Source organism: Lycorma delicatula, chromosome 6 (genome assembly GCF_047948215.1).
Source record: "Lycorma delicatula isolate Av1 chromosome 6, ASM4794821v1, whole genome shotgun sequence".
In the NCBI taxonomy this organism is placed as follows: Eukaryota; Metazoa; Arthropoda; class Insecta; order Hemiptera; family Fulgoridae; genus Lycorma; species Lycorma delicatula.
In genome coordinates this window covers 37,385,863-37,406,510 of record NC_134460.1, presented here as the reverse complement: position 1 = coordinate 37,406,510, position 20,648 = coordinate 37,385,863, and the positions used below count along the sequence as shown (strand labels likewise).

Genomic DNA, 20,648 nt, shown 5'->3' with positions numbered 1-20,648 from the left:
GGCTATGATTCAAAAACAAAAATTTTGACATTAAAGTAAATTAAAGTTTGAATCATTTTGAGCATTTATAAATTTTTATTTTTTTATTGTTTTATTTTTGAATAGTTATTTAAGAGGTGATGTGGGCCATTTTTTGAAACTAGCTATGAAAAACTGTAAATAATTGCAATTTCAAAGTCTTTTACATAAAAAGAATACAGAATACAACCTTTGGCTAAAAAGAAGTATTGACATCATTCAGAACTACCGATTTTTGCATCATCTTACTATGATGGTTATTTATTGAGCTATAAGTGTCTGTTAATTGTATTGTTTTCAAGATGGATTGTGTTCATGAATTGCAAATTCATATTAAAATTTAGCTTAAGACATTCAATAATGAAACAAGTTTATAGTAAGTAATCTGTGCATATATTGTATATGATATGAACTGGTTAGAGGATTTAAAGGCATTCATTGGTCAGCAGATGATAACTTGTTTTCAGAATATCCCTCAACATCATGTGACAATGCATATGTTGAAAAAATCTGTGATATTATTCATTTTAGTTGTTTTTCAGTTCTGGAAATAGCAGAAGAATGTAATATATCAATTATTCACATCATGACAAAGAAAATAATGAGAAATGCATCGTAACACAGAATCAACAGATAGCTATAGTGACATCAATTTAGAACTTTTTTTTCATACTAACTAGGATGAAAGGATAGATGTCTGTCTATCTGCATTTACGTGCGTTTTACTTAATAATTCTCATTTAAATATTTGTCAACAATCTCTGATACACATGACAATTACATATTGTTAGTTTCTTTTTCTATTTCTATTTCATAATTCCCATCAACATTTGTATTCAGTAGAAGATTTATTGTAGTAGAAAAGTTAATCATCTTGTTTTATTTTCAAAAGATATATCACGCTTGTTATGTTAAAGTAAATAACTGTATTATGAAGACTAGATTTTGTAGTTAACTATCAGAATTAAGCATTTATTAATACAAATTAAAAGATTGTTTTTGTGTACCATAAAATACTCGGTTTGTGATACCTGATACTTCAAATAAACTGAGATTTCTTTCATTTGCTTGTGTTCTTATTTGCTTTCTTTTTTTGATAAATTATAAAGTTGTCAGGAAAAGGAAATCCAGTTTTAATAAGATAATCTTCAAATAAATGAGAACACTGGATTTTTTTTGAGCTCAAAAAATTTCCAGTGAAGAGATATGATTGGAAAGGTATACACCAAACCATTTAAATATCGGGTAACAAAAAGGAAATAAGTTTACTTTGTAATTCTTATTTGTTTTTTTAGGGCATAGTGTCAGATTACTTGGTCAGAAGAAAAGTGGTGGACGTAAAATGGGAGGTGCATCTCTTACATTGCCAAAAGTACGAAAAAACCCTCTTATTGAAATAATTCCTATTAATACTGGTTGTCTTAATCAATGTACATATTGCAAAACAAAACATGCTAGAGGAGATCTGGGAAGTTATCCTCCAGGTTTGTTATAAAATATAACGGTGAATACATAGAATATTTTTTATTTTATACATGTTTTCATTTGAAAATATTTCAATTTTTTATTATTAAATTAATTAGTTAAATATTTTGTTTGGTCATAGTCATGACTGAACTCACTATATTTTGGTTGGTTGGTTGTTACCAGATACCTACATATTTTTCGTGTTGATAGTAATTTATTATTATCTCTTTGTTTTATTAATAATTTGTTATTTTTCATTAATAAAATATAATGCAGTCATTTCATCACAAAAAAGAATTTTCTTCCTTTTTTTGTTGTATAATTAAAGCTGTTTTGCCAATAAGTAATAGCAGTTATTTAGTTATTGTGTTAGCCATTATTTTTTTTTTGTGAAAGTGTAAATGGCTGTAATAAATATAATATAGTGTATTGTGTGGTTAAAAAGTCAGTATAAATTTTATAAAATTAAAATGTTTAATTTCATTACATTTTTCATTATATAATTTCAATGGATGGACAAATGAGCTGTCTATCCATTGAATGCAGAATTTGACTTAGCCCATATTCTCAAAAATAAAAAGTTTTTGCTGAATTACTTAAAAAAAACAAATGTTAATTATATGACAAAATCAAAATGTATAGTTTCTGTTTTTTTTTTTTCTGTTTAGAGATTGTATTGGTCACTCAGATCAGTTTCTTTATTATTTGAAAATTCCAAAATGTTCTCACAGAGGTGCATAAACCTAAGAGGAACTCTATACAAAATAGTAGTTTCCAGGACCATTCGATCACGTGATTTTGTGATAAGTGAGTGAGTGGATGAATGATAGAATAAATGAATGGTATTTCTTTTACATTGGGATACTATCACTTTAATCAGTCAAAATAGGTATGATGTATCATCTATCCCTTGGATTAATCAGTTTGTATGGTATCAATGAATTTTAAAGAAAGGATGCAAACACATATTCTTTCAGCATAAATTTCATTTTGGGGAGCATATAGAAGTTATACATTATCAAATCCATTGAGTTAATAGGTGGGAAATGACAGCCAGGGGTTCTTATTAAAAGAAAACCTGTAACTATTTTGTATGTTATGATCCAGGGCTTGGACACAATAAAGCAGGTATTACAGTTTGTATGTGTTACTATAGTGTGGCACTAGAGATCTGAAAACTATTTTCATCTTCACATGGCCACTGTTAAACATAGCAGGAGTTAAAATTTAGAATTCTTTTCACATTCCCTTTACATCAACAAAAAAAGTTTGAATGCTTTTTGTATTTGTCTTTTGCTATCCGGCTGATTTTTATTATTGTAGTGAGCTGGAATTATATACCAGAATGATAATTGCTATTTTAGGATCTTGTAACAAAATTGAGCTTTCATTACAATTTTGTGTAAGAAAGTTTCACTCTATAAGTTGAACTGAAATGCCAAAGAAGTTAATGCTAAAATTAGCTGCCCTAAAATTTGTTGTTTGCATAATTCTTGAGAGAGAATCCTCTTTCATGTCGATTCTTTTCTAAGGCTGAAAATGATGCATTGCTGATTGTCAAAAGACAATCTGCTGCATTTTCGAACATTTCAAAATCAGGAAATGTGAACATTTTTTTCCGGTGGATTTTAAAGCCCAACAGGACAAGGAACGGAGGGGGTGGCAACAACCGGAACGTCAATAGGCGGGTGTCTTTCCCTACAGGGTTGGGATGGTGGCATTTTGAAAATTTTCAGTAGCAGTGTTTGTCAGCATAACTTATAACATATGTAATAAGAAATAAAAGTTTTTTACATGTTCAAGAACAGAGTTGTAAGTAAGATACTGATGTTGAAATTTTTGAGGTTGGCTTTTTTCTGTCACACATGAGCTATCTGATATCAGTTATTGATAACTGATATTTAACCAGTCATGATTTACATACACTGACACTCCTCCATCCAAGAGATGACTCGTCAAACATTTCTTTTAAAAATCATTTTTTTAAACCAATTTCAGTAAGCATCATATAGCTTGTATGCGACAGAAAAAAAAGCCAGTCTCACAAATTTCAACATCAGTATCTTACTTACAACTCTGTCCTTCAGCATGTATTCTAAGTATTAGTTTACTGAACATTTTATGAGCATGGCTGGTTTAGTTGTCACAGCTCAAATGGTAGAGTATTTTTGATAAAAATTTCATTTGTAAAGAACTTGTATTTATTATTACATATGTTATAAATTTTTTTGTCAAAAACTTAATTGTGATATTTTTCAGTTTATAAATATCCATAGCTTTTTTATGTTTTAAAACTGTTTTAATTTGATGTGTTATTTGTAAATTTTTTACTTATCTTTTTGTTTTATCTATCTTTAGAGGAGATAGTAGAAAGAGCACGACAGTCATTTTCTGAAGGTGTATGTGAATTGTGGCTTACATCAGAAGATACCGGTACTTATGGTCGAGATATTGGATCAACTTTACCAGAACTGTTATGGAAAATAATTGATGTTATTCCGCCTAATTGCATGATGAGAGTTGGCATGACCAATCCACCTTATATTTTAGAATATCTTGAGGTTTGTTTGTTTATTTTTTATTATTAAAAATATAAACGCATGAAACCTCTACCTAATGGATTAAATTGGTGGTTTTAAACATCGCCTATCAATGGTAGAATCCTCTAAGAATATGTTGACAGTTTTTTAAAATTACTTATTTGTTTATTCTCTCATTTACTTACAAATCTACTGTAGTATAACCATCCTACTAATTTTTTTATGATAAAAAATACAAGGTGATTCAAGAGGAAAGGGAAAAGTTAGAGAACTAATAATGGAAATAAGAAAAAAAAATTCATACAAAATACGTCCAAAAATGCTTTGTTATTGAATTACAGGTAGTGAAAAATTTCATCTGGATTTCAGTTCCCCTGGTGAAATGAGGTCATACTGAAATTTTCAAGGCATTATATAAGGGATAAAATTGACGGTTTCTTATGTTTTTTGACCTGAAAAATCAAATAAAATAAGTTCAGAAATGAATCCTGTTGTTTTCATAATATCCAACGTAAACAGAAAAATCTGTTGATGAAATACATATCTTCACAGATATGCAATATATTACTCTAATATAATGTCAGATATGAATCGATTCTGATTGAAACATTTAATGATGAACAGAATCGATCTATCTTACGTCTCTGTAATATGGGTGGTATAAATATATTAGTCCAGAATGCCACAAAACTCTTAATACGAGCTGGGGAGTAATTTTTTGCTGAGACTATAGATATTGATATCATTGAAATAGCTGATAAGCTTCGTCCCCAAAATGTTGTAGGAGTAAAGCGTATAATGAAACGGCAGAGCAAAATGGAAGAACAAACACTGTCTCTTATATTGACATTTGATCTCCTAATACCACCAGAGAAAATTAAAATGGGTGGGTTATCTGTCTGTTTGGGTATGACCATTCATGCCCAACCCAAGGCGATGTTTCAGATGCCAAGGATATGGTCACACTACAAATCTTGCTCAAAAACGGAGATCTGTGCTCAATGTGTAAAGGAAGGCCACAATGACACTAACTGCCAAGAAGATGAAAAATATGCGAACTGTAGTGGTTCACATACAGCCCACTTCCAAGATTGCCCAACTTTTAAGGAAGAAAAGGCAATTCTCAGAATATCTACCAAGCAGAAGTTATTTTTTCTGGCTGCACGCAGAGAATATAAAAAGACAATTAACTTATAGAACCTAGTTAAACCAAATTTATCTTTTGCCACCACTACTTCAAAATAAGCTCCTACAAATGTAAGTAATCAGCATTACAGATCTTGTAATAAGCTAAAAAAAAAAAAAACTTGTTAGATGCTGTCTGATCAAGCTGCTTCACTTACAGTCACTGTTTCAGAGCTGAATAAAATGAACAGAAACTCATTAGCCCTTACTGAAACCAATAGTGAGATACTCCTGAAATTTCCTGTCCCCAAAGTTTTGCCTATATGGGCAGGAGTAAACACAGTTAGTGGTAAGCCATCTAATAAGCTCCCTGTTAAGAAAGCACATACAACTACCCCCTCTGGGATGTCATTTACAACTTCCCATTCTTCAAAATCTGCTCCTCCATCACCTCATTTACCTGGAGGATATGGTTGGGGAACCGCCTGAATCCAGACATCAGAGTTCTTTAAAATCAAAAATATGAAAAAGAAAAACTGAATCACCTATAACTAATTTTGTCATATATTTACCTGTACTTCTGCATCTAACTACTTTTATTTATGAGCATTATTCAGTGGAACATTAGAGGTCTTTGGTACCGTGTTGAAAGATTTTAAATTGTTGATGCACACATGAACCATTAATAATGTGCTTCCAAGAATATGTTACAGCAAGATGCTAGGAGGAAGTCATGGAGAAATTACATAAGACACCATCTCACGCACTACTACTACATCTACTGTGTGGAAAAAGATCCGTACAATGTGCAGATCACCAAAACAATCCATTCTCGTACTCATTGATGAAGGAGAACTCCTTACATCACCTTCTACAGTGGCAAGTATTTTGCCAGATTGTTTCTGTTTGGTGTCCCTCACCTTATCATACAATAATGAATTTCAGAGGTACAAATTACAGACGGAAGTACTATCGTTGAACATCAGTGATATGGTCTGTGAATTAAACACTCCCATTTTCATTCAATAAGTTGTCACACGCACTTAAAAATTCATGTGACACCTCTCCTGGATCTGACAACATTCGTCTCAGTAATGCTCTCACACCTTCCTAATTCGGCACTACAACACCTATTGTTTATTTATAATAGTCTATTCTCCTCACAAGTTTTCCCTTCGGTCTGGTCAGAAGCCATTGTCATACCAGTACTTAAACCTGGTAAAAACAAAGGAAGCCCGTCTCAAGCTACAGCCTGTCTCTTTGACAAGCATTTTATGCAAAGTGATGGAGAGAATGGTGGAATGGCAGGGATACACGGTACGTAGAGAGACATGGCCTTCTATGTCTAGAACTATGCGGTTTCCGCCAAGATCGTTCTTCCATTGACCACTTAGTATTATGGAAGCAGCTGCTATTTAAAACACTTTCCTACAACACCAGCACCTTGTAGCTATCTTCTTTGATATGAAAAAGGCATATGACATGGCCTGGCGATGTGGTATTCTTAACAGCCTTAAAGAATGGGGAGGCAAGGTCTGTATGCTTGCTTTTTCAGGGGTATAAACTAGAGTTCACTAAGGAAATTAGGAATATATTTCGTTGTTGTGAACAACATTTTTGGTAGTATTTTATTCAATTGCCTCGAATTTATGAGACATTTACACACGAATTGGCTCTATAAAATGTAGAACTAGATGCGGGGTTCGTGCTTCCGCGAGCTCTGTTAGCTAGTTCAGAGGGCAACGATATAGGTCATTCAAGATCTCCAGATACTGCAGATACAGGCGTGCAGTGAATGCAAAAGCTGTGTTTATAAATCACTGATGTAAATGTCTACCGAGGCATTTACATCAGTGGCATCCCAGCAAGCCCTGGCATTACTATGAGATGTAAAAAGTTAAAGGGCGAAAGATGCTTCCTGTTAAAGCCCATCAGGGCTAGGATCGGGGGGGTTGGTTGTGGCAACCAGAAGCATTACAAGGCGGGTGTCTTCCCCTACGGGATTGGGATGTGGGATGTATGCTTGCATTTATCAGGGGTTTCTTAACCGAACTTTCTGTGTTCGTGTTGGAGAGAACGGAGTGCCTGTGTTTTAAGTACCACCTTAGCCTGTAGCCATCAACAGTATTAGTAAATGTGTGCAGCCACTTGTTTCATGTTCATTTTTTGTTGATGACTTTGCTATATATATTACATCCTGTTCAACAGCGGCAGCAGAGAGACTGCTACAGAACTCTATATTTCGCCTTCAAACTTGGTCCAGGGTTACCGGCTTCACCTTTTCATCTGAGAAAACAAAAGGTGTAGTCTTTTCTTGGCTGCGGAACCCTTCCATTCAGTAAGTTTTTCTCAACGGAAGCTAATAATTACTATCTCTCCTGATATCAGGTTCTTAGGTTTATTTTTTGATAGCTGCCTTACTTTGGGTCAAACACATCAAAGAATTAAAAACAAAATATTCCAAACTTTTAGATGTGCTGCGAGTCCTAAGTGACAGTGACTATTTGGGAAGCTGATCAGTCATGTACGTTGCAATTTTATTATTCTTTAGTTTTTTCCAGCTTAGATTATGGTTGTATATCCTATTCTTCAGCGCGTAATACTGCACTGAAGATGTTAGATGCTGTACATCATGTTTCTCTCTGTCTTGCTACAGGGGCTTTAGATCAAGCCCTGTCACTAGCATACTTGTTGAGTGCGGTGAACTATCAACCACGCTATCAATAAGATATTGAATATCGTTAACCCAAAATACTGTCATATCATTATTTGTAGTGACTCGTGTAGTGCACTCCAAGCTTTAGAAGATTTTTACTCTAGACATCCTTTGATCACTGAAATTTATAATGTAATCACTGGGTTGAACCATCGCACACCCAAGTGACTTTCTGTTGGATTCCTAGCCATGTGGGAATTCCAGGTAATGAACATACAGATTGTGCTGTTAAAGACGCATGTAATCAACCTCCCTTCACCACTTGTGTTGCTGCTTCTGTCTTTATTAATTGTATAAAATAGTTTCTTCAGCAAAGTGGTGAGGTGACTGGACGGCTACCGTTGATAACAAATTCCAGCACATTAAAGATTCTGTGTTGCCATGGTACTCCTTATGCAGAAAAATTTCTCGTGAATGAGTGGTCATCTGTCGATTGTGATTAGGACATACCAGAGTCACATACAAGTACCTGATGTCAGCAGGACACTCACCACTACATGCATGATGCAACTACCGCATGACTGTGTGCCACATACTTGTGGATTGCATATGTTATGCGGTGTTGCATCGTAAATTTAAATTACATAGAAACATTCGCCAAATTCTGGGCAATAATAAGTGAGTTCATGTTCCTGTTTTTACAAGTGTTAATATTTTACACTAAATTTAAAATTGTGGTATATATTTTGTATTCTAATGCTGAAGAATTATTGTAATGCATTTGTTTTTCATTTAATTGTTACGATTATTATTATTTTTTTATTCTGTATCCGAGAAGTGACCTTTTACATCCCTCTCAGACTTCGTTAAACATATTGATGTTTATTTAAATTTTATATATTATTGTACTTTTCTTTTTAAATAAATTTTACCTTATTAAGTTTCCTTTTGTGATATTACTTTTAATTTTTTTAGTGATATTTTATATGTCTTATTAGGTGTAAGTTTTAGCGTTTTTTAGTTTTTAATTTCTGTTTACTTTATGTTAATTTTTTAGGCTTTCCGTTAAATGAGTTGGGTGGGGCCCTTTACACCCCACTTGGACTTTATTAAATTCTTTTTATTTTTAGTTAAATTTTACGTTTTTAGGTTTACGCTTATTTTTAATTTTAGTTTTTTGGCTGAGATATTAGTTTTGTAAGTTTTTGTTTAATTTTTTTGTTTTTAAGGTGGTTCTAGTTTTTTCTATTTTTTGTTCTATAAAATTTTTTCTGAGCAATGATAATGCCAAAGCATTTTTGCCCCCCAAAAAAAGAAAAAAATTGTGCTTTTTGAACTTTTTTGAGGGATGCAAAAATTTTAATAACTTCCTTGTTCTTAAGGTATAAAGTTCAAAGAGGAACCACATTAATCAATGTACTATACAAGTAATGATAAAGAAGTAAAGGGAATTATTTAATTCTGCGCTATCAAAATATACTATCAATTTGAGAAAAGCAATCATCAGTTATATTTGTTACTAGCATGAATGCTACGAATTAAGAGTTCCACTCCCTGGTTAAAAAAATCCATTGAATCCAATCAAATCTTATTGAAATCTCATCGAATTGGACAGTGTTCTAGCCAAATACTATTCAGTAATTTTTCAGTAACATCCGGCTGGATTTGACAGTATTCTTCAGTGGACACCAATTAAATCTAACCAAATCTTATTCAAATTGGATAAAGATCTATTCCACTGAAATGAAATCAATTGGTTTTTTTTTAAGCAGGGCTGCAAATTTCAAATATATATCTAAAATTATCTCAATGAATAAGTAGGTATTTATGTTGTTAATACATATGTTACGGGTGTGAAAGTAATAGAAGTTTTTAAGTAATTTTCAAGTTGAGATGACTATTTAAAAATATTTTTACTGATAAATATTTTAAGACCCATGTATTCTCCATCCCCACTTATTTTTTTGAATAAGATTAAAGTACTTGTGTTACAAAATATATTTTCAAATTGCATTGAGATTAATTCTGTATTAATGATATTGGAAATATTACAAGTTTTTGGTTTTCAAAGTTAAAAAATCATAATTGAATCATTTACTTCAGAAATCCGCTACGTTCTGTATGAATGTTATTGATATCGCAGGTTTTTGAAATAAACAATTCAATTTTGAATGTTTGAAAAAAACATTGTTAGACTTCATCTGTATGAAAAACGAATTTAGAATTGGGGGAAAATTCTGAGAGACTACTTTTTTAAAGTTGAAGAAACCTTAATAACTTCCTTGTTCTTAAAGATATTAAGTTCAAACAAAAACCATGTTAATCTACTTACTATACAAGGTACGATAAAAGAACAAAGAGAATTATTTAATTGTGCGCTATCTTTTTGAATGAGTTCATCTTTTTTCCATGGGATGGCAGTACTGTCTATAATGTCTATCAATATTTTGAACTATACTAGATATGTTGTTCAAATTTGGTAACGAAATAATAATGCAATTAGGAGTATTTTATTATAAACGGCTATATTTTTTTTGAAAATGACAGGGCAAAAGATTTGGATTAAATTTTTCATTTAAAAGTGGAGTAAAATGCAGTGAAGTAAGGAAGATGTTTGAGGAGGCTTTTGGTGTGTATCTTATGTTGATCAAAGATTTATGAATGTTGCAATTTTAAGAAAGACTATGAAGACAACAAAAGGGTTGGATGTCCTAACATCAGTAATCGATATAAAGGACAATGTGATAAGTAATCGTCGAATAACTTAGAGAATTATGTGAAGAACTGGGGGATCTCTTATTGCTTTTGTGAAACAGTTTTGACTGACATTTTGGTTATGAAACATGTAGCAGAAAAGTTTCTATTTGATTTTATAATGTAAATAGCATAATATAAATTATGAAAATTCATGGTGTTTTTTTTTTTTTAACAAATAAAGTATAAATTTTATCTAATCTTTTATTTTTATTTTAGCTTTTATCTCACAGTATCAGAAATCTCGAAGACAAACCCTACATCCTAAAAAATTATTATTTTTTTTTAATATATATTTTCTTTTATTGAAACAAAGGGAACATTACAAATCATTATCCTGTAGAAAATATTACACTACAACTTTTTTGTATAGTAACATAACAATATCTCAAAGACTTTACCATTATATAGTACAGAAGTCTTAAAATTGTTTTTAATCTTTTGAGAAACCAATATCTTATTTTTTTCTTCCATGTAGGGTATGTTCATAAGTATTAATTGACCAAACCATTAATAATTAATGTTGTTTTATTTGATGCAATCTTTTTCCTCAACATTCAATGGCATTTTATTTTATGATTTATAAGGTCATTGGACAGAACTGTTACTTGATTCAGGTGAATACAGTTAATTGGAAAATGTTAAAGATATATTGCTGTACCATTAATGGTTTATCGTAATTTATTTTATTGTTAGTAGACTGTTATAGGTGTATGTACTTTATTTATCCTCTACATGTTTAGATAATGCCTAAAGTAATTAATATGAATTCAGTTGTTATAACTATTGACAATAAGTTCTGTTGCTGGCAGGTTATGTTTGACGTACATGATACATGAATAATTTTTTTTCATAGTATGGTTTTTGCAAAATTCGTATCATTTTATGTAACAACTGAAAAAAATAAAAGAGCAAAATTGATTCAGTATGACAGAAATTTTAAAGACTTCGCGTTAAATAATATTAATGTTGGGAAAAATATCTATTTTTAAGTAACAGTCATAAAAAATTCATTTGCTTGTTTATTATTTTCATTTTCACAAAAAATTTAATTTCTTATTGAAAAGTGTACAATATGCTCACATTCTGTCTATGTAGAAGGTTTTTTTTTTCATAAATTTAGGTGATGATAATTCTTAAATGTTAAAAATTAACTTTTTATTTTTTATTTATTACCTTCTCAGAACATTAATTTTGACAACTGTACAAACTGAAGTCATTTTTTTGTTTACTTATATTTCATTTACTCTAAATAATTTCTGTAATCTATTTTTTTAATAAAACTGTATAATATTTATTTATTTATTTATTTAAGTAATCATTGTTTCAGAATCTGTGAATCATATAATTTATAAATGACTAATTAAATTCAAATATTTTCACAGTACTATTTTTCAACATTTGATTGTTTATTTTTTAACTTTGTAATCCATATATATTTACACATCATTTTTATTACATTACTATTCCAGATGTGAAATAAAAGCCAACATTAAATAGAATTAAAAAATTAGTATTATTTAGTCTTGTCTGTATTAAATGGAATCAAAAGAATTAGTTTTATTTAGGCCTGTCTGTAACAGTAGAATATGAATTAAAGGTATTACATTACATGCATATAAAAATTATGAGTATTTCTTTATTTTGTCAATAAAACTAAAAAATAAGAACCAATTTAACAATATGGAGTTGATGATTAATAACGTATTGACATGAATTATATGAAAATATAGCAATCTTCTCAAGATGTGTGTGTGCAAAATCATTGTAGCAATAAATTTTATAAAAACTATGTAATGTTAGTATTCTTATTTTATTTATTTATTTTAGGAAATGGGTAAAATATTATCTCATCCAAGAGTTTATAGTTTTCTTCATGTACCTGTCCAATCTGGTAGTGATTGTGTTCTAACAGATATGAAAAGAGAGTACTCACGTGCCGATTTTGAAATGGTTGTTGATGTCTTAAGAGAGAAGTAATTGGCTTTTATATATTTATTACTTTTAAGATTTATTTTTCTTTGATATATTATGGATTTATTATTCTGTTGTAGGAACCTCAAAAGTAATGAATTTTTCTTTGTGTCATTAAAATTTTTATAAAATCATTACATTGTAAATAGAAGAAGCAAATTAACTATACCAAGTTGACCTTTATACAGCTAAATTAGTAATTTTCTCTTCAATTAGTCATCACATGTTTTTTTGTTGGTGAGCTTCTTCAGAAATAAGTTTTTGCTCTGGTGATAAGTATAACATAAAGTTCTAATATGAAAAAGTGAAATGCATATCAGAGATTATATTATATTAGATATCACTGCCCATGTATATATGCGTGCACACACACGCGTGCGGTCACTTGCTTGCTCATACAGCACCAGCAAAATTGCAAATTGATGGATAGATAAGAATTCCTAGACAGATTCAGCATAATACAGTAGTCAGTTTGTAGAATGTGCGATATAATTTTAACTATTTACTGTAAGTATATTATTGAGTGATGAGTACAAACAGATTAGATATGAATACACATACAAATGGTAATGCCTGTTAGGTCTGTTAATTAAATTACCCTTCCCTTACTTTGCCCTGTAATGTTTATGCCAGTTTTTGATTACAGTTATGATGTCCAAATAATTGTTTTTAATGTTTACATTATTGTTAGGGCACAAAAAGTTTTTATTGTTTCCTATAGTTTTTTATGCTAAATTTAGTTGCTTCATTCTGTTTGTTCTAGTGATTTACTGCTACTGTGTGAATTGTGTTGTGTTAGATAGAGAATAAATTTGTAGAGGAATTTAGATAGAGAAATCATCTGAATAACTTTTGTTATGTGTATGGTAATTTAATGTTTAAAGATCAGCGATGAACTTTGACTGCACTAGTTAAGAAAATGTTATGAACAGTATTTTGGGGGAACAAGATAAAATACTCACTTTCCATTTGTTGGCCTTCATATCTGTTGTTCATCCTGTTTGAATGAAGAAAGACTGGACTAAGAGCTCTTGGCATGTGAGTTGAGCCATACCTGTGAGTTAGCTGTACCTGTGGTGTGATTCATTGGACTGTTACTACTGTATTCAAAGATAAAAAGAAATTAGTAAAACTTGCCACAAAAAACACTTGTCATTTCCATTTTCTATAAGGCCAGTACTTCATGGTGAAGACTTAGCTGCACCACATATTCCAATGCGTCTAACTGTACAAGGGAATTGGAAGATGAGGAGGTTATTTAAGTTCAAAATGTGGAGCAGGATGATCCTAGTTTTGAAGTCAGTACTTCTTCCTTTGAACCTCAGCTGATAACTCAAGGTAAATTAAACAGACTTGTTCAGGATTTGAAATTTTCTAAAAAATAAGCCAAACTTTTGGATTCTAGAATCCAAAAGAAATGGAACCTCCTTCAAAATGACAATAAGGTGTATTTTTTTCATAAGTAACAGGAACGTTTTCAAGATTTCTACTCTGAAAAAATTATTTATTGTATTGTATTATTGTACTGTGACTTTTCATTGATTATTGAAAACTAGTTTGAAGGTTGTCTTCTTTGCAGAATGGGAACAAATTTCCTTCTGTGACATAAGTTTATGCATCTAAAGTGAAGGAAAAATGAAAATATTTAAACCATGTTGAAAAATTTGCTGTGACAAATACTGTTGTAATATTTCTTGCAGTTTAAAGGTCACTGCGTTGTTAATGGGTTTTGTATCTTTGCTGTATAAATTTTGTTGTTTCTTGTGAGAGAGGGATATCAGGAACAAGAAAAGTCATTTCATTAAGAAAGATTGGCCAAAAGCAAATTGCTTAGATCCAAACAGAAAAATTTTGTACACTCTTTACCAGTCAAATCTGACGTGATCTTTTACCTCCATTATATATAGAATTAAGACTTTAAAAACATTTTGTTTAGACAATGGATATAAATAGTGCTGGGTTTCATTATTTGAACAAAAAGCTTCTGGTGTTAGTGAAGTTTAAATCGAGGAAGGAATTTATTTTTGTTTGATTTGTGAACTTTGATTAAAGATGAAAAAATTTATAAATCTGTTAAGCAAAGTTGAAAAATCAGTGGAGGGATCATTCAAAAATATTAAAAATTTTTTGGGAAATCAAGAAGCCCGGAACTATCATGTAATTGTGGATAAACTGTTACAGCATATCAAGATATGGGATTTAATGTGTCTCAAAATTCATTTTGTGGACTGCTACCTGGATTTTTTCCCAATTAATTTTGGTTCCACCAGTGTTAAACACAGGGGACGAGGTGTTTCCATCAAGCTATCAATGCTATGGAAAGGAGGTACTAGGGACAGTGGAATGCAAGAATGGTTAATGATTATCTGTTACATGCAGAAGAGCAATGTTCCAGTTGCTAAAAAGGAGAATAGCACATCATATCTTAGGAAAGATGAGTAATGTCATTTATATAGGTAAGTGTACATATTTCTTCTATATTTAACCTGTATGTCATAAAAAACTGAGTGATGGAGAAGAATTACTTAACATATATTAAAATTCATTGTAAAGTGTTCTATTAGGATCATCACATGTTTTCCTTTATATGAAGAGAAAAAAAGTTTAATTTTGTTAAGTGTAAATGTAATAACTATTAATATTATTGGATTAATTCTGAGGTGATCCAGTCATTGTAGTTCCACAGCCAATTTTCATTCTCTTTTTGCAGTAGAATTTATTACATAGACTCCAGCTTTTAAATGGAAAGAATCAATCCCCCTTTCTGGAAAATTACAGTGACTTTCTTGCTTCTATCTATGGCTTGGTGTACAGTTACATATTTAACTCTTCTCTAAGAGAGTAATTAGGACCTCTCTTGTGCTTTCTTATGCTTAAACTGTTATTCTATCTGCTTTAAGGGCCACCTGACTATTAGTATGAATGGTGTGCTTACCTCTGCAGCAGCCCTTTCTCTTCATGATTTATGCACCATTTAAAGAACTTAGGACTTTTTTCTTAAAAGACTGTCGTTCTTTGAAGAAGGGGATGTTTGCTAATCTTTGTGTGACCGTTAACCCTGTAATTGTCTGAGACATGAATAAGACTTCCTGGACATCCTAGGTGTGAAATTGGGACTCTGAATTATGAATGAGGAAAGAACTTTGAGAGTATCGGAGTGGGTGTTAACACATAATAAATTTTTCTAAGTGTCAAGGCAAAGGAAACAATGCACTAGAGTTTGAGGGCATGTAAGGAAGATAAAAGAGGAAAGGTGAAAGGAGAAAACCGGTTTGAAATACTTGTTGTTGATACTATCTCTCCTCTAGTGCTGCGTGAAAAATCTAAGAAGTTGAAAAGATGTGGGTAATTGTTTAAGGTATTATTAACATTGCTCTTTCAATCAACATTAAAAAACAATTAAAAACATTAAAAAACAACAGTGTGGTTGATCTTTCAGTTGGATTATGTTTATTTACATTTTTATTGGAGATAGTTTATTTAGTTCTGTTACTAAAAATGGTTATGTTAAGTATTAGAAAAACAAATTGGGAGGTTTGGTGTAATCACAGTTGAGAAATTGAAAGTTAATACTCTTAATTTTCAGAGTGCCTGGAGTGTCGATTGCTACTGATGTTATATGTGGATTTCCAACTGAGACCAAAGAAGATTTTGAAGAGACAATCAGTTTATGTGAGAAATATAAGTTTCCATCTCTGTTTATTAATCAATTTTACCCAAGACCAGGTACACCTGCTGCTAGACTTCCTCGATTACCTGCTGCGGAGGTATCATATTATTTAATTATTTTAAATTTATTTTAATTATAATTATGTTTATTTATATTAAAAAAATTATTTGTATTTATATATATTTATTAAAGTTTTAAATAAAAGATCATAGCTATTGATCAGAGAACTACCTAGTTGTACCAAATAATAGATTTTGGATAGTATGGGAATCCACTTTCTGTGTTCTTAAATAAAATATTCTGCAGCTAAAAAGAGTGATTTGAAAAATAATTCTTGAAAAACTATTAGACTACTAAAAACTGTATATGTAACACTTGAACAGGTAGCGATTGACAGATGCCTATTTCAACTGCCATAGTCCATCCAATTTGTTACAGATCGTGCTATTATCTCTCACTGGAAAAATATATCAATATTTTCAACTATAGGTAGCTATATTTTAATTCTTTAACTTTTTATTTTTATTATATGATAATTTTGAGGGGAAAAATGAGTGAATATAAATTTTTGTTGGTTGAACTACTGCATAATTCATGATGATGATTGGAGCTATTGAGCCATCTTCCTGAGTCTTGAGGTGGTTGTTGTTTATATTCTGTTGTAATTGTTTGCGATTAGTTTTCTGAAAGAATGGAACAAATAGGTGATTGTGACATTGAAATTGTTGAAGGTTTTTGTAGTGATGAATCAAACTTTGAAGATTGGGTGTTAGGTAATGTGAATGAAATTATGTTTGAAAAACCTTACTCTAACATAGATTCTGATGGGATGATTTTATTATGTAAGTGTAGCTGCAAACAATAATTTGCAGACAACAAGCATATTTCTGACTCTTCCAAGGATGAAATAGAACTAAGCAAACCCTAATAAAGTTTTTATGAATATTATCAATGATTGGTACACACAGAAGGTACAGGAATTGTAAAATATTAATACATTTTCAGAAATATTGAAGTTATGCAGTTAAAGCAAAATAGTTCAAATGTATAAGTTAAAATTTTGAAATTAATATTCCCATTGAAAAGTTTAACTCATTTATAATTTTATATCCAGTATCAATATGTTTTGGAGATAATTCAAAGAATAATTAGTATTTGCACTTACCAGTCAGAAACTAGCTTTTAATTAGCAGGTTTAGGGTTAAAGATTTTTTATTACCATTGCTTACATATCAATAGAGCTTATTTTCAAATGAGTTATTTCTGGTGTTGATTTTAAAAATAGTGTTGGGTAAAGTTAACAAAAACACACACAGCTCGTATTTGTCAAGTCAAGTTGACTGTACAGGATGAATGTTGGATCTACTCTGCCGAAAAGATGCCGAAAGAAAAGAGTGGGAAACCAAACCTAGGCAGTGGACAGGAGAGAGTGTGTGTAAAAAACAACAGATGTGTTCATGTATTAGTATGGGAACAAAACAAAAAGGGAGTGTATGAGAGCAGCAATAAATTTGCGAGAAATAAATACACGCGGTCACTAAGGATGACAGAAGCAGACAGTCTGGCCGGCGCCAGAAGTGTCGAACACGAAAACAAATAATCAAACAGAAACAAATAATCAAACAGAAACAAATATGACAAGCCCAAATACGAAACATAGTAATAAATTTACCAAGCCTGAAGCAAACAAGACGACCCAACCCTACCTTTGAATTCATTGGAAATAACGTAACTTTACGCAATGGCGTAAACAAATAGAGTGACAGTAAGTGATGCATATTTTTTCTGTGATGTTTGATATTATTATTTAGATTTATGCCTAAATAGGATAAGCATTTTTAATTAGAAAAAAGATTATAGTCTGTGAATTATTTTACCTAATAGTATGTCCTGCAAGTTTGTTTTTTTTAGGAATACTATTAACAGTAGCCTTCATTGTATGTTAGTAAATTAATTCTTTTTGTTAAACAGAATAATACATTAAATAATCCATGCTCAGACCAGTACCAGATCTTGCATGAAGAAAGCACATCCTATCCAATTTTTTTTTTTACATATTTTGAAAGAAGGATATTATTTTGTAATGTTCTTTATTAATATATAATCTTTTTTACCTTTGTGTTACGTAATGTTTTATATTTCTGAAGATGTATTATTTTACACCTGCTAAGTCAATCAGCTTTGCTTAAAATTTGAAGAATAGAGATTATTAAAAAATAGATGTTTGAGAGAATCGGAGCGATCATATATATACAGGGTGACCCATATAAAACGCAACCCATCAATCACTCATCCATGAAATTTCAAAAGTCAAGCTTACTCCCCTCGTTACTGAAATAGACTCGTCCAACATCTGAACATCGCGGCGATGCAGTAGAACACTACCGATAGTAACAACAATGGAATCATAACGTTCAGTGTATTGCTAGAGACAAGATGGTGTTTTCGCTAGATGAACGTGTTTTCATTGTTGAGTCGTACTTCAGTACGAAATCAGTGGTTGCAGTGCAAGATTTGTTTTGCCATAAGTACCCAGATAAACCAGCTCCTAACAAAACATCAGTATTAAGGTAGTTGCAAAATTTAGAGAGACCGGTTCTGTTAATAACAAGGAACACAAAAGATCTGCATTAGTGTTCAATAGATACAGTCACTGAAATCAAAGACCGATTACTCGCCTCCCCAAATAAATCTATCAGACATTTGTCTGCTGAAATTAATTTGTCTAAATCAACCGTTCATCGGGCGACCAAACAATTATAATTACGACCTTATCGCATTCAAACGGTTCATCAACTTCTTGAGCCTGACAAAGAAAACCGGCTACAATATTGTCAATGGTTCTGTCGATTTCTGGGCGAGGCAATTAATGTTATGGATTCGTTATTTTTCACAGATGAAGCACGGTTTCATTTGGACGGCTATGTAAAGAGCCAAAACAGTAGAATTTGGAGCGCTGAAAATCCCCACGTTTATCACGAAAAACAATTACACCCGCAGAAGTTGGGCGTGTTGTGCGCGATATCGAAGAAAATAATCGGTCCTATTTTTTTCAAGTACACCATTAATACAGAACGATATCAGGATATTTTATTTCAGTTCATTGCACTCTTGGAAGAGGAAGACAGACACTGCTGGCTACAACATGATGGTGCGACATCGCACTACGCAGGTTCAACTTCTGATTTCGTTGAGGAATTCTTTGGTAATCGTGTTATCGGTCAAGGCATGTGGCCACCAAGATCTCCAGATTTGACTGCGGCGGATTTTTTTCTACAGGGTTACCTCAAAGAAAAAAGCCTACAGCAACAAACCACGAACACTTGAACAATTGAAAGTCAATATTGAACAAGGAATATAATGGGAGAATAAAATGTGATAGGTGCTGCTGTCTTGTTGTTTCATTCCCTTGCTAATATCATACAAAATTTGCTGACCTCTCTCATTTTCTGTTGGTCGCCATGATTATGGATTTGAGTATGCATGCTATATCAATACATCTGAAATAACTTGCAGTAATTAATTTTTAATAGGAGAAGAAGTTAACACTTGTGACATTCGTTATTTTTTAAAAGCTATTTATGGTGATGGAATTGTTGATCGAAGTACTATGAGTAGGTGGGTATTAAAATTTTGTTCATTAGAAAATGATAAAGTATTGAGAATCATTGTCAGTCATTTTTAGGCCTGATGAGAAGCACCAAAAGAAGGCAGAAGATCAATTCAAAATTACTATCGCATCATACAAACATTTTAGGGGTCAGTCCGTTACAAATCCCAAGCCCATGGTGTCAGACTGTCATGAAAATTTTTTTATTTTTCTATTTGTCACCCTTATTAACCATGTAAAATTTTATTTTGATATCTCAAATACCTTTTAAGTTAATAATTTTTTAAATTTGTTAAAAAATACATTATTGTTGTTTCTGAGGTTTTTAGTGATTGTGGTGTTGATTTAGTAACTTACATTTGTTGTAACTGCATCTATTGTCACTTGTTACTGAATTTAGCAACCTGAAAGTGAAATGAAAGAAAACCTTACAAAGTCTTCTGAAAGTCTTGTTGTAGGCTCATTTGCTATTTACATCTGTTGCGTCAGTGGAATTACAGAAATGTTTCTTACAATAAAACTTTTGAACGAAACACCAGCACCTTGTTATTTACGGACTAGTGTTTGTTTCAACATCTTATTGCACTAAAGTAAAGGTTGATTGAACTAATCTCCTTCTCAGGAAAATAATACATTCTCCTGGATGATACTGAAATTGGTGGGTGGGGGGGGGGCGGGGTTAACACATGAAATATCTTCTTTTCAGAGCCAGTGAAAAGACAGAGCAGGCCTGTGGGAACTTTAATGTCACTTTCATCTTCATTTTTTGATAAAATTAATCAAAAAAACCATTGGTCATCATAAAAGTACAGGGAATGTAGTTATGCACACCAG

General features: G+C 31.5%; 1 protein-coding gene across 3 annotated transcripts in view; it reads left to right on the top strand.

Annotated features, from left to right (window-relative positions):
* The window catches only part of LOC142326993 (threonylcarbamoyladenosine tRNA methylthiotransferase), a 41,053-nt gene that overhangs the window by 16,796 nt on the left and 3,609 nt on the right, over positions 1–20,648 (top strand). For all 3 annotated transcript variants that reach the window (XM_075369735.1, XM_075369736.1, XM_075369734.1), the window contains exons 5-8: positions 1,314–1,502; positions 3,844–4,046; positions 12,391–12,536; positions 16,121–16,301. In XM_075369735.1, the coding sequence (XP_075225850.1) occupies positions 1,314–1,502; positions 3,844–4,046; positions 12,391–12,536; positions 16,121–16,301 (719 nt within the window). The remainder of the gene's footprint in view (positions 1–1,313; positions 1,503–3,843; positions 4,047–12,390; positions 12,537–16,120; positions 16,302–20,648) is intronic.